Source organism: Sinocyclocheilus rhinocerous, unplaced genomic scaffold, assembly GCF_001515625.1.
Source record: "Sinocyclocheilus rhinocerous isolate Xijiao unplaced genomic scaffold, SAMN03320098_v1.1 scaffold448, whole genome shotgun sequence".
Taxonomy (NCBI): Eukaryota; Metazoa; Chordata; class Actinopteri; order Cypriniformes; family Cyprinidae; genus Sinocyclocheilus; species Sinocyclocheilus rhinocerous.
The window spans coordinates 875,277-889,969 of NW_015651514.1; the positions used below are offsets into that span (position 1 = coordinate 875,277).

General features: G+C 36.6%; 1 protein-coding gene across 3 annotated transcripts in view; it reads left to right on the forward strand.

The window, feature by feature from the left end:
• Positions 1-14,693, forward strand: part of LOC107713033 (uncharacterized) — a 53,254-nt gene that overhangs the window by 30,795 nt on the left and 7,766 nt on the right. For all 3 annotated transcript variants that reach the window (XM_016518450.1, XM_016518448.1, XM_016518449.1), the window contains exons 4-13: positions 8,025-8,171; positions 10,621-10,772; positions 11,148-11,265; positions 11,912-12,053; positions 12,198-12,343; positions 12,500-12,642; positions 12,731-12,871; positions 13,033-13,149; positions 13,327-13,477; positions 13,586-13,697. In XM_016518450.1, coding sequence (XP_016373936.1) covers positions 8,025-8,171; positions 10,621-10,772; positions 11,148-11,265; positions 11,912-12,053; positions 12,198-12,343; positions 12,500-12,642; positions 12,731-12,871; positions 13,033-13,149; positions 13,327-13,477; positions 13,586-13,697 — 1,369 coding nt within the window. The remainder of the gene's footprint in view (positions 1-8,024; positions 8,172-10,620; positions 10,773-11,147; positions 11,266-11,911; positions 12,054-12,197; positions 12,344-12,499; positions 12,643-12,730; positions 12,872-13,032; positions 13,150-13,326; positions 13,478-13,585; positions 13,698-14,693) is intronic.

Consider the following 14,693-nt stretch of genomic DNA (forward strand, 5'->3'; position numbering starts at 1 on the left):
TATTTTCACCAACTCCAAGATGCTTCAAGAAACCTACCTGCAAAGCTTCCTGAAAAACTATGCACAAGTGCACCGAGGGCAAAAGCCGCTTTCAACACAAAGGATGGTCACACCAAACTTAGTTAATAGAAGTTAATTGATAAAGAAAATCTATTTATGACATTATTTTGACAGCATCCTCATTTTACAGCATTTTTACACAAGTGCCTAAAACTTTTAACAGTACTGTAGCTTTGCAGTTTCTTGAAGCATCTTGGAGACGTTGCCACAGTTCCTAGAAATAACTGATTTAAAACCATTTTTTAACTGGTGAAAATACTAGTGTTCTAATAATTTTGGCCACCACTGTATACGCAATATTATATATTATGTACATTACTATTCAAAAGTTTGGGGTCAGTAATTTTGGGGGCTGGTGTTTGAAAGAAATTAATACTTTTATTCAGAAAGCATGCATTCAATTGATCAAAAATGACTTTGGTTTCCAGCACCAACTTTTTTCAAAATTGATAATCAGAACGGTTTCTTGAGCAGCAAATCAGCATATCAGAATGATTTCTGGAGGATCGTGCAACACTGGAATAATGATGCTGAAAATTCAGCTTTGCATCACAGGAATAAATTGCATTTGAAAATAAACTACAGTTGAAAACGTCTCGGTTACGTATGTAACCCTCGTTCCCTGAAGGAGGGAACGGAGACGTCACGTCGGATGACCGACGAATTGGGATCTCGCTTAGGTAGATTGGTCCCTTTAAGCGAGATCCCAATTCGTCGGTCATCCGACGTGACGTCGAGAGTGACCGACTGAAAGGGAACAGTTATATAAAATTGTAATAATATTTCAAAATATTTGAAATATTTTTCACAATATTTTTATGATTTTACTGTATTTTTAATCAAATAAATGCAGCCTCAATGAGAATAAGAGACTTAAAAATATTGAAAAACAGCGTTAAAAACTCATCATTGATCAGCTGAGATGTTTGCACCTGAAAACTTTTACATGGATTTTTCTCTAGCCAATCATTAACTTAAGAATTCAATAATAATACATTCCAAAGCTCTGGATCAGCATTATATGTTACTGACGGACATCTAGAGCCATTTAAAGGGTTTCCCAATAATCCGTGCTGGTCGTTTGGCAATAGCTGGTTGAAATTGGTGGCAGTAAAACGTTTGCTCTATTGCTCTATTGATCCGTGCCTTTAGGGCTCAAGCATTATCCCGTGAGTCTCTACCTCAGTCGGATCTGTGGGATGAGGACTAAAGCCTGCCAGACGGAGAGCAACAAGGACAGCGTTAACTGTAATCTATCCCACGACAAAGAGCTATTCATAGAAGCTTCAAGCGATTATAATGGCTGAAGGGGGGGTGTTTCGGCGAAAGGGGGTTAAAAGCTGATAGGGTAGGAGATCTGTTCACCCCCCAACCCAGACGTGTGATTGTATTCAAATCAAAACACATCCCATAATGCAGCAGGGCCCTGTCATCCTTCAACTCACACAAAGAAAGTTCAAGTTCAAGGCCTTTCTCAATACAATCTGTGGTTCTCCATAGGTGCCGTGTGTTATTTTGTGACACATTCAGGCTGTATTCATGAACGGGACGGCGAGAGGTGCAGCTGCGGCAGTCGCAGGGCTTTCCGTTGACTGCGGACAATAGAGAGGTTATCCCTCCAGTTTAGCAGCGAGGGATGGAAAAGATCAGTGCGAACAAAACAACATGGGAAAGATAGAGTATAGGCTAAACTAAACTGAACGTGTTTGCTTTCCACAGCCGGACAGCGGAAGAGGCCACCCGCAGTGAGCGCTTCGCTAGCGGTGACGCCCCGGGGACATTTTTAATGGGGTGACCAGATGGGGACAGTGAAAATCTTAGGGTGACACCAAGGGGGTCACGGTTAGGCTAGTGGAAGATGTTATAACTACAATCTGGAGGCAAAAAGCATCTTCCTCCATTTACAGACATTCATAGCCCATTTTAGAACATGATTTGCTACTTATGTATTATTTTATTTTATTTATATTATGTTATAACTACACAATGCAAAGTTTTGCCGGTGCTTTTATTTTATTTTATTATTTTTATTATCTTATTTGTTTAGATTTTTAATTTGTTAATTTAAATCAGATTTAATATTTAAAATGTTAATATTCATATTATTTACATTTTATTTTAAATATTGGATTGATCATTTAAACATATTAATGTTAATTTTGGTAATATTTAAAATGTTAATATGTAATTTATGTTTTATTTGAGTTTGTTGTTTAAGTTTGTTATTTTAATTGTATTATTTAAATATTTTTTAAATATTGTTCATTTATATTATTGTAAATTTTTTACATCATGGTTATTATAGTTAACTAAAAATAAAACCATAAATCATTTTTGTTACTTGGAATAAAATCAACTTTAACTGAAAAAAATATATATTTCAGCTAGCTATAAAAATTCATTAAATCTATATAGGCAATATGCATATAAAAAAAAAAAAAAAAAAACTAATAAAAATGACAAAAGTGCAACAAAATTGATAATACTTTAACTTAAAGTAAAATGTAATCAGTAAATCTAAATATAAAAACTAATTCAAAATATTAATAAAAACTCATTTCATTTTAGTGATACTAAAATAGCATTGATTTACATTATAATTATGTTATATATTTATTCGTATTTATATTTATGTGTTTTTTATTATTATTGTTCGTTAGCAAAGGATTTGGAACTGTGTTTGTTCTTGTAGTTTAAATACCAGTGTTATCATTATTATTTTCCTGCAGCTCATTAGTCACATGACATTTACAGCTCAGGTGACTGGCTTTAATGAGAACTAGTGACCAAAGATGGCAACAAGCAGGTACAAACAGAACGGTTTACCTTAAATTTTTTTTAAGAAAAAAAAAAAAAGTAAAAGAATTCAACATTTCAATTGATAGGGTTTGAGAGAGAATTCTAAACAAACACATGCTTGTTGCTCTTTGAATTTTTATAGTCAAGTGTTTGGTTCATTTCTGATAGTACGTGTAGACGTTGAATTATTATTTTAATTTAAACAAAAAAATCTTGGTTGGTTTAGGACAGTGGGGTGGCCAGTGTTTTACCCTTGGAGGCGCTTTATGTTCATACCAGCACATTCTCTCTCGTCATTGAAAAATGACTCGTCCAAAAGTTTTCAAAGGAGACGAAACATGGCCCACAGCACCCTGGAGTGAAGTGAGGAGGAGTTTCAGTGCTGTATGCCGAGGGAGTTCAGGGCCAGGGGTTTTTGAAAAGCCAGTGTCAGAATCCCAGAACCACGTGGAGAGGATCTTTTGGCAGGCTCATGTACCACCCACAGGCTCATATGAGCTGCATATTACCCTCCAACGAACATCAGCCAGACGTTACAAACCTCAGTAACGTGTGATTAGAGAGCGGTGGGAAAACTTTTGAATAAAGCAGGACGCCAATCAAGGCATGCATGATATTGACCTTTACAGCAGAATGATAAAAGACACAAAAAAAATGTGTGCATATTGGCTCATCCAACCTGATTATACCGCTGGAGCTATTGGTTTTATAAAATAGAATATACTTCAGGAAAGGAAAGCAAAAAAGACAAATTAAGAGGAATGGTTGAAAAGAAAAATGCATGGCAGGACAGGATGTCAGAAATCTGTCAGCAAAGAGCCTGGTTGGATGTTGAGGAATAAAACATTTGAAATCATCCAGGAAAAGGAAACTACAAGAAATATTTTATTTCATTTTATTTTTGTGCAAAGCAAGGTTTTTAGCAAAATTTAGCTTTATAGTTTTTAGCTATATTATAACTACACAAAGACAATTGCCACTGCCTTTTTTTTTTTATTATTGTATAATTTAAACTCTTAGCTGCATTTTATATTGTCCCGGACCTTGCATGTCTGGAATCCACAGACTCTGATTAGTCACCGGGGTCCTGCTGGCCGACCATCATGTCAGTATTGACCCGTGCGTAATGATGGACATGTCTGGAGAAAAATCATGAGACTGGATGAGGGTCAAGGGTCACCGAGTGCTCATTGGCTGTTGAGGGTTCGTCATTGATCCAGAAGTACCTTCTTTGGAATTCATGTTATGCACTCGCGACAGTAATTCAATTTTTGTTCATAAATAACTCGCCCTGTGGGATCATTAAGAGCCCATTCCTGTAGAGATGTCTAATTTTTGTCAAAATAAGCAAGAGATGTCATCATGACAGTGAGTCTAATTGCATTAGATGTTGTGCGCTTATTATTTCAGTCACATGTTTTGTATTTTTAAAGGCCTGTGGGTACAAAGCAACGCAGAATTGAACATTTAAACCCAAACAGACCCGCATCTGTCACTCACAGTCATTGTCTCAGTTCAAATAAAAACACGTTTTTTTCTCTCTCCCTCTCTGTAATTCACTCTCACCCATTTCTCGACCCTTTCATCCACTTAAATCAAAACACGTTTTTCTTTTTCCCCTCCAAGCCCACGTGTGATTTTTCAAAATCACCAGCACAAACGTTTCCTCGTGACCCACCCCTCCCTCCCTGTGTTTTTGCCCCTTTGGTTTTTTCAACGCCAACTGAATTCAAATCCAAACTCCCACCCCAAGGTTCCATCGCTATGGTAACCTGAGAGAATTAAAAGAGGGGGGGGAGTTCCATTCTGTTCTCATTGATGGGCAAACATTCCATGGCGGGAAACAGTTCATTGTCCAATAACCACGTGTGTTGATAACCACACAATCAGTGTGTGTGCTTTCCTGCATGCATATAAATTTGTTCAGTGTTTAATTGACTGTATGCAAGTCCATTTGGTGCTTTTCTCTGCCCTAAAGCATCAGCCAAAGAAACCGGACATTTCCAGAATAGGAAGGAGAGAGACAGCAGCATATATTTGTGGAAGATCCACCACACCTGCCCTGTTTTAGCCTCTCTCCTGCTTTAATAAGCACCCTCCCCCTCTGACCTCGGATCAGAGGAACCTTTTAATGACAGTAAACACACACCGGCTGCCGCTCTGTAAAAAGGATGAGATCAGACAATTATTATCTATGCAAAATCACTTCCCACAGCAGCAGCTCTGAGATTAGACCAGGCTTAATTGCTAGTCATAGTTAGTTGTTTATATATAAAAATAACCCCTCAGGCTGTGAATTTTGCTTGATTGATTGTTATTCGGTTCCTGTTCAATGGAGCCCTCACCTGCTGAGGAAATGACCCTGTGTTTAGCAGTCAGGATTGCTTTTGTTGTTACTTCGAGGTTGCTATTTTTGGACTTAATGGAGTTTCAGTTACACTACTGTTCAAAAGAAATTTCTTTTATTCAGCAATGATGCATTAAGATCAAAAGTGACATGCAGTAAAGACATTTTTAATGTTACAAAAGATCTTTTGATCAAAAATCCTGAAAAACAGCAACGAACCAAAGTATGAAGCAGCACAACTGTTTTCAACATTGATAATAATCAGAAATGGTTCATGAGCAGCAAAATGGCATTTTAGAATCTGAAGGATCATGTGACACTGGAGTAATGATGCTGAAAATTCAGATTTGCATCACAGAAATAAATTCTATTTTAAAACATATTCAAATAGAAAGCAGTTCATTTAATTCGTAATAATATTTCACAATATTAATGTTTTTACTGGATTTTTAAATAAAATTAATGCAGCATTAGTATTAGTTTCCATAGAAATATTAAGCAGAACAGCTGTTTTCAACATTGATTTTTTTTTTTCTTGAGCAAACCAGAATATTAAAATCAGCATATTAATTGCTGCTAAAAATTCAGCTTTGCATCACAAATATAAATTACAATTAAAAATGTATTTAAACAGTTATTTAAAATTTTTATATATTTCACTCTTTTATTGAATTTTGATTAAATAAATGCAGCCTTGGTGAACAGAAGAGACTTCTTTGTCCGTGTATTTTTATTTAGCTTGTGTCTATTTTATTATTTATTTTATTTTAGGTACATAGTTGTCCTACAGTAACAACTATAAAAGTGAATGTGGATAGCAGCTCTATCTATAAGAATAGTTTGAGTTCATAATGAGATCTCTGATTTTTGATTGCAGACTTTGGCTGTTGAATCCCAGTATTGTCTGGAAACAATTGAGATATCAAAACAGATCTCTTGTGTGTGTTTTTCTCTCTCCTATAGGCGCTCTAGATTTGATGAATAGACCTGTCAAGCAAAGAATAATGCAGCACATTTGATAAAAGATAAAGGATAGGACATGTTAGGACAGGCCTTCAGTTCTTCAGTCTGGATTTAACTTTAAATTACTGTTGTGTCCCACACATGATCAGAATTGGATGTTTCTTACTGTCCAAAGAATGGATTGCATTTGACCGAGCAACAGATATGAACCAGATTTTTACTCAGTCTAAAGGGTTTTGTGAAATCATTCATGTTATGAGCACAAATGGAGCGAGAAGGTTTACACACTGAAGTTCAGTGCATAAATTTAGGGTTTGTGATGCTTGACTGAAGTCTGGAGGTGTAAAGCTAACGCTGACACACCTGCACACATCACTGGAGGGTTCAGAGTTATGTCAGACTCCAGGTGTGTTTGTATTATAATTCCTCAGCTGTAGCCATTTGGCATTAAATTGTCACGGTATGATTTTCATACTCTACGCAGGGTTCTTGGCTTACTTTCAAACTTCAACGACCGCTTCCAGCAAAGCGGAAACACACTCCCAGCCGGCATCCACTGCGTTATCAGTGTGTCATCATTTACAACCCTGGAATTCAGAAAAAAAGCAGAATGAAAGTAGAGGGAGAAGTCGAGGTTGAAAAAACAGACTCCAGTAACCAGACAACACGCATATCATGTTTCAAAAAGTTTCTAGTAGTAGATTAAACTGTTTCTAGTGCTTTGAAACTGATTTGTGTCTGTGTGCTCCATATCATATTTCAATAACTCTTAAGCCAGTGTGGGTTTGTGGGGTTGTTTTCGTTTTGAGTCTGTGGATATGAGGAAAATTCTATTTTAAAACATATTCAAATAGAAAGCAGTTCATTTAATTCGTAATAATATTTCACAATATTAATGTTTTTACTGGATTTTTAAATAAAATTAATGCAGCATTAGTATTAGTTTCCATAGAAATATTAAGCAGAACAGCTGTTTTCAACATTGATTTTTTTTTTTCTTGAGCAAACCAGAATATTAAAATCAGCATATTAATTGCTGCTAAAAATTCAGCTTTGCATCACAAATATAAATTACAATTAAAAATGTATTTAAACAGTTATTTAAAATTTTTATATATTTCACTCTTTTATTGAATTTTGATTAAATAAATGCAGCCTTGGTGAACAGAAGAGACTTCTTTGTCCGTGTATTTTTATTTAGCTTGTGTCTATTTTATTATTTATTTTATTTTAGGTACATAGTTGTCCTACAGTAACAACTATAAAAGTGAATGTGGATAGCAGCTCTATCTATAAGAATAGTTTGAGTTCATAATGAGATCTCTGATTTTTGATTGCAGACTTTGGCTGTTGAATCCCAGTATTGTCTGGAAACAATTGAGATATCAAAACAGATCTCTTGTGTGTGTTTTTCTCTCTCCTATAGGCGCTCTAGATTTGATGAATAGACCTGTCAAGCAAAGAATAATGCAGCACATTTGATAAAAGATAAAGGATAGGACATGTTAGGACAGGCCTTCAGTTCTTGATTTGCGTTGGTGGTTTCAGGTATGCATGTGGTTTTTGGAATATGCATAAAACTGTGGCCGTTTTAAAATGTGTGCAGGATCTCACCTGCTTCTGTGCTTTGTATTGGGAAGTAGTTTTACATTTACGTTTTATGCATTTGGCATTTTGTGCATTGCATTTAAGGTACACATTTTATTAAGTTCATGCATTCCCTGGGAATCAAAACCCATGAGTTGCTAGCGCTTGCTCTAATGTTTGAGCTGCAGTTTTGTGTGATTTCTCATTCTTTATCTCATTTCTCAAAATACTTCTGAATAATTGCTTGTCTCTGTGATTTTCGGGGCAGGTCGTGTGTCCTTGAGCCGCGGCGCGTCTCTTCTGGTGGATAAGTTGACTCTGGAGGATGAGGGCTGGTTTGAGTGTCGGATTCTCCTGCTGGATAGAACCACAGATGAGTTTCAGAACGGCACCTGGAACTTCCTGTCCATCTCAGGTGGGATAAGAAATGCTTTGAGGTTGTTTCTTCTATTCAGGTGTTAAGGTGTGTGTATAATGGCTTTGCGTGTCAAAACTATTTGTTTTATAACGTTTTACAGTTTTCAGTCAAGTTTTTCATAACATGTTTTACACTAGTTGCCAATTTGATTTTTTTTGTGTGTGTGTCTATCCAGTTCCAAATATAATTTTAATTCCCTGTATTATGCAAAATTGGGAATTCCAATTGATTATTATATATGATATTATATATATATATGTGTATATCATAATATATTATGATATATTATATACTATAAACCATTTTTTGTTAAATTTACTGTAACATTAATTGCACTGTGATATACAAATATTTTACATCATACAGGTTTATTATAGTAAACTAAAACTAAAACCGTAAAAATGTTGCTTGAAATAGATGTTAACCAAAATAAAATAACATTAAAAAAAATTTTTCAGGTAGTTTCCAAGACAGTATTTCTTATTTTCTTTTTGTTTAACTTGATGTACTAAAATAACTAAAACTGCAGTAAAAATTGATAAAAAAAACAAAAAAACAATTGACTTTTTAAAAACAAAACAACGAAAACTAAAAAAAAAATGACAAAACACATAACACAATTACTAAAACTAACTAAAATGAACATGAAAGCAGAAACTATAAAAATAAAATCTAATTCAAAATATTAATAAAATCCATAATAGTATTTCAGTAATACTAAAATACCACTGCTACCATGTTAATGCTAGCATAATGAAAAATGCTCCCAAAACAATGTTTTGTATGTCAGTTGTGTTGCTTAATCTTAAAAATGAATCTTGCGACAATTAGGTTCCATAGAAAGTGGACATGCATTTGTGTAAGAGAATATGTGACCCTGGAGCACAAAACCAGTCTTAAGTTGCACAGAGATATTTGTAGCAATAGCCAAAAATACATTGTATGGGTCAAAATGATCTATTTTTCTTTTATGCCAAAAATCATTAGGATACGAAGTACAGATCATGTTTCATGAAGACATTTTGTAAATTTCCTGCCGTAAATATATCAAAACTTCATTTTTGATTAGTAATATGCATTGCTAAAAACTTAATTTGGACAACTTTAAAGGCGATTTTCTCAATATTTTGATTTTTTTTAATAGTTGTATAGTTGTATTTCAAATAGTTCAAATAGTTGTATTCAAATAGTTGTATTGTATGGCCAAATATTGTCCGGTCCTAACAAACCATACATCAATGGAAAGATTATTTATTCAGCTTTCAGATGACGTATAAATCTCAATTTAAAAAAATTGACACTTAACACTGGTTTTGTGATCCAGGGTCACATATATATTTTATGATGGTGCTCTTATGTTTCATGTTCATGCTACTGGCATAATAAAGCATTGTGTTATTCCTACAAAAAGGATTAAACTTCTGATTAAAGCAGCATCTGGAGCTCATATGAAAGCTTTGTTGCAGTGAATAAGCGAGAATTGCGTAATCCTGTCTCATTTTTCATGACACTTACGTCAGTGTTTGATGCAGATGATATTTTGCTCTGATATCAGCAGAACTCTCTCTCCATCCATTCACCTAAGACTAATCGTAGCATTTTTACTGTTTCACCCAAATCTACGCTTTCTTTTCACTTCCTGTTGCTTGCAATCTTTTCACAATGAACTTTCTGTCTCACACCTTCAGAGCGACTGTCATGCCTTCTGAAACTCACACACTTTCTCCTCCTGACACACACACACACACACAATCATTCAGCACTGGCTTGTGAATCCTGTGAAGGGCTCAGACTGGCTTTTAGCATCTGATTGTGTTTCTGTAGCATGTGTGAGCGATCAGAATGAAGACAGAGGACAGAAACTCACGCTCACAGTCCAAATCTCTCCAGCGCGGCCCGCTTTACGCCCATTATATGCACAGTCTCAGCTTACAGCGGTTTTGTAAGCTGTCATTGTTTATGAGTGTGCTGGAAAACTTGTCTTTGTGTTGACAGGGTTATGGGGAAATAAGATGTTTTTTCATTGTATGTTTAGAGATTTTTCATCACTTGCAAATGATCACTTCGGGAAAGTTAAAGAAGACATGCTCTACTCAGTGTAATGCAATGATTTCAGATCCTTAAGTGCTGCATTTTATTGTATACCGGTGACTGGTTCATATCAGTCTAATTAATCTGATATTAGAATTGTCTGCTAGATTACACCTTGTTTGTTTGTTTGTGTATTTTTTTATTATTTCTGTATGTTTTTATTTAGTTTTTTAATATTACATATTTTTTATATTGTTTATTTATTATTTAATTTTATTTATTTTTATATTTATTTTTATCATATTTATTATTTTTAATTTATTTAATTCTTTTTTTTTATTTTTATTATTATTATTATTTATTTTTTTTATTTTTTTTATGAACATGGATTTGATTGTTTTTATGTCCGTTTTAGCTCCTCCGGTGTTCATAAAGACTCCTCCCCCCTTTCTGGAGGTCATGTTGGGTGAATCTCTCACCCTCCGCTGTGATGCTCATGGAAACCCCAAACCCACCATCATCTGGAGAAAAGATGGAAGTGATGCTGAAAAACAAGAAGCAATTCAGGTACACGGAGCTTGTTAGTTGATTGGTCGTTAATAAAGATCATTGAAAGTCAACATGAAATCAAAATCGTCTTTTATCAAACAGTTAAAATAGTCTTATTGTGAATGATTCATGAATCCCTCCCCCTCCAACTACCTATCTCCATTTTGATATATAACCAGCTTTTCATTGTGCAATTATTCATACAATCAAACCTACATTTTTTCACCTCATTGATTATCCTGTTTTACTCAGAAATGCATTGGATTACAGAAGCATAGCTACTTGTAAATCTTGTTTCATGCTGACTTGAGTGTAGAGTTCACTTTGGGCTGTTCACATTTTCCTCATTCCTCATCTCGTTTACCACCTAAACATTAATTTTCCCCAAACCAGGTACTCTATGAAACCTTGTCTTTAAGCAAGGTTACCATGGAAATGGCAGGAATATACAAGTGTCACGTGTCCAACTCAGAAGGGAACCTTACCCACACCACCCAGCTGCAGGTCAAAGGTCAGTCACACACCACGTCTTGTCCACATGGGCAAAGAAACTCAGCAGCACCAAACAGAAATAGGCTTGCAGGGTATTAAGCGTTTTAAGCAGCGTTGGGTATGAGAACACTGGCATCTTTGGTGGAGTTGGATTTGTGTGCAAAGTGTATAACCTTAATCTTGACTTCTCATGTTGTAAATGTGTTTATGAAGTGCACTGAGAAAGATGCTGAACAATTTTGAGAAAATAAAATGCATTAATGATTCCATATTCCTCCATTGTGTAATGATGAAAGAACAGTGTTTTCTATTGGTAATCCAACAAGTGCAAAGCGGATGCTAGCATTGCCATTTTGTTTCTTCGTGCATCATCTACTGAACATTAAGCAAGAGAATGCTGTATATTGTTGAAAACCGCAAAAAAGAAATATCTCACATCTGTCTTCTACACAGCATAAGAATTTAGAGTAACTATTTGGGCAAACCGAAGTGTGATTCAATAAGCAAACACTGCCCTCTTTTGATGGTAGTGCTTTAGCACAATGCATTTTGGCACTTAAGCCTAAATCTCACCCATAAATAAACAACCTCCTCGAATCTGAATGCCCTTCAAAGCTGATTACATGCATTCCATCTTACATGCTTGCACTTATGCTTTCAACCAGGTCCTCCAATTATCATCATCCCCCCTGAGGACACCACCATGAACATGTCCCAGGATGCAATTCTGCAATGCCAAGCAGAAGCGTATCCTTCTAACCTCACGTATGAGTGGTGGAAACAAGGACAAAATGTCTATCACATCGAGTAAGTGACCAGAATACTAACTGTAAATGTATAACAGTATCACAGGGCTCACCGGAAGACTCTGATTGGTCAACTGCAGTGACCAGTGAATTATTTTTGCAATGTCTGTTTGCCCCTCAGTTGGATGCATATTTGTGTTTACAGAATTCTGAAATCACGGGTGAAAATACTAGTGGATGGGACCCTCCTTATTTCGGGTCTTGTCCCTGAGGACTCTGGGAATTATACCTGCACACCCACTAATGGTCTAATGACTCCGCCCTCTGCATCTGCCCACCTCAAAGTTAAACGTGAGCGCTTTGCAAATTGTTGATTCTAGATTTGCAGTTTGTCGGTTCTGTTGCGTCATGTAAACTAGGTAAAAAGAACTAGTTCAAAAGTTCAAATTAAATTATAATTTGGCTAATAATGCAAATGATAGAATTAAAAGCCTGATTCTCTTAAAGATCCAGCACGAGTGGTACGGATGCCCCGTGAGACTTATCTGCCCATGGGAATGGGGGGAAAGATCATATGCCCAGTTCAAGCCGAGCCCCCTATGCTGTATGTTAATTGGACCAAAGATGGAGCATCCTTGGACCTGGAGCAGGTACATTGTGAAGGTTTCTATCATCAAACATCTTATTTCATTATAACCCATATGACATCATTTTATATTCTTCTTCTTGGTTGGTCAGTATCCAGGATGGATGGTCAACTCTGAGGGCTCAGTGTTCATAACCGCAGCCAATGATGATGCAGTGGGCATGTACACCTGTACAGCCTATAACAGTTACGGGACCATGGGCCAATCAGAACCTACCAAAGTTATCCTGAAGGTGAACACCATATGTCTAGAATAGAAAATACTTTGACATATGTCTATATAGTTCCAGTTTACTCATAAATGTCACCACATATTGAAATGCATTATTAATGACTGCCCTGACACTGATTGCTGACACCATTTCTCTTGTTTGCAATCTGGGGATGTGCACAGGACCCCCCTTCTTTCCGTGTCTCGCCTCGTGCCGAGTACCTTCAAGAAGTAGGCAGGGAGCTGGTGATACCCTGTCAGTCTCAGGGCGACCCAACCCCTAACATCACATGGAATAAGGTAAGGTTTTAAAAAAAAGTTCAAATAGCTTTCGGTTTGTTTCAGCTCAGTGATGTATGAAATGTGTGTATATCAGCTAAAGAAAAAAAAAGCACATACTGTATGTATTTACAGGCAATGACTAAAAGCCTCGGATGCTGGTTCAGTCTCTTTTTGATTCTTTATCATCTACTCTAGGTTGGTCCTGCCCCTCGCTCTCCATTTACAGCCTTATCCAATGGCTCTTTGGTCCTGCGTCCACTTAGTAAGGACCACCAGGGGGCGTGGGAATGTCTTGCCTCCAACCGTGTGGCCACTGTCATTGCTTCAACAACAATATTAGTGCTAGGTGAGAGGAACAGGGAATAGATGCCCGTTAATAAAAATAACCCTCATTTACCTATAGAAAATCAAATGAGACCGAAATTAAATGTATTATCTGCTCTGTCTTCTTCAGGCACAAGTCCCCATGCTGTTACCTCCTTGTCTGTGGATCCAGGGTTTACTCAGGCCAATGTGTCCTGGGAGCCGGGCTTTGATGGAGGATACACACAGAAATTTACTGTTTGGTGAGTCACTTAAAATTGAATGCATCAGCAGCATTAGATTAATTGTATTGTACATTGTACCAAGGACGTACCAGTGCCCCAGTACATTACTAAAAATATATATACCAGTCTAAATGTGATACCAGTCTTTTTACAATATCGATGGGACTGACTCAATTTAATATTTGATCTCTCTCCGTATCAGGGTAAAGCCTACTGTGAGAGGCAAGCATGAATGGGCATCAATCCCTGTGCCAACATCCAAAACCTCACTGCTGGTGACAGGTCTGCAAGCTGCCACTAGTTACCAGTTCAGCGTTCTTGCTCAAAACAAGTTGGGCTCTGGCCCCTTCAGTGAGATTGTCACCATCAGGACACTGGGTCAGCATTTTTTTGTACATCATTTACAGACTATGCACTTTATGAGGTCATCCATTATCTTTACACATGCAGACATGTGTCTTATGCGTCAGGTTCCTCAGATCCACCCCAGAAGGGCCACTGCCCTCTTTAGCACAAACCCAGATCAAACTCACCTACGTTTAATTTTGTAGTTACTCCCTTAATTGATTAGCTTGCTCAGTGTCTTCAGTTAGAGTTGGCGCTAAACTCTGCACAACAGTGGCCTTACAGGCCAGCACTTGAGGAACTCAATTGTTATACATGGTAATGCTTAGACTGTCTGTAGTTTCTTTTCAGATCTGTATTCTTATTTGATTCAAAACATTCCCTGGTGGGCTTTAATGTTATTCTAAACCTTTGGGCCAAGATGTATGATTCAGTGTTCATAACCGCAGCCAATGATGATGCAGTGGGCATGTACACCTGTACAGCCTATAACAGTTACGGGACCATGGGCCAATCAGAACCTACCAAAGTTATCCTGAAGGTGAACACCATATGTCTAGAATAGAAAATACTTTTACATATGTCTATATAGTTCCAGTTTACTCATAAATGTCACCACATATTGAAATGCATTATTAATGACTGCCCTGACACTGATTGCTGACACCA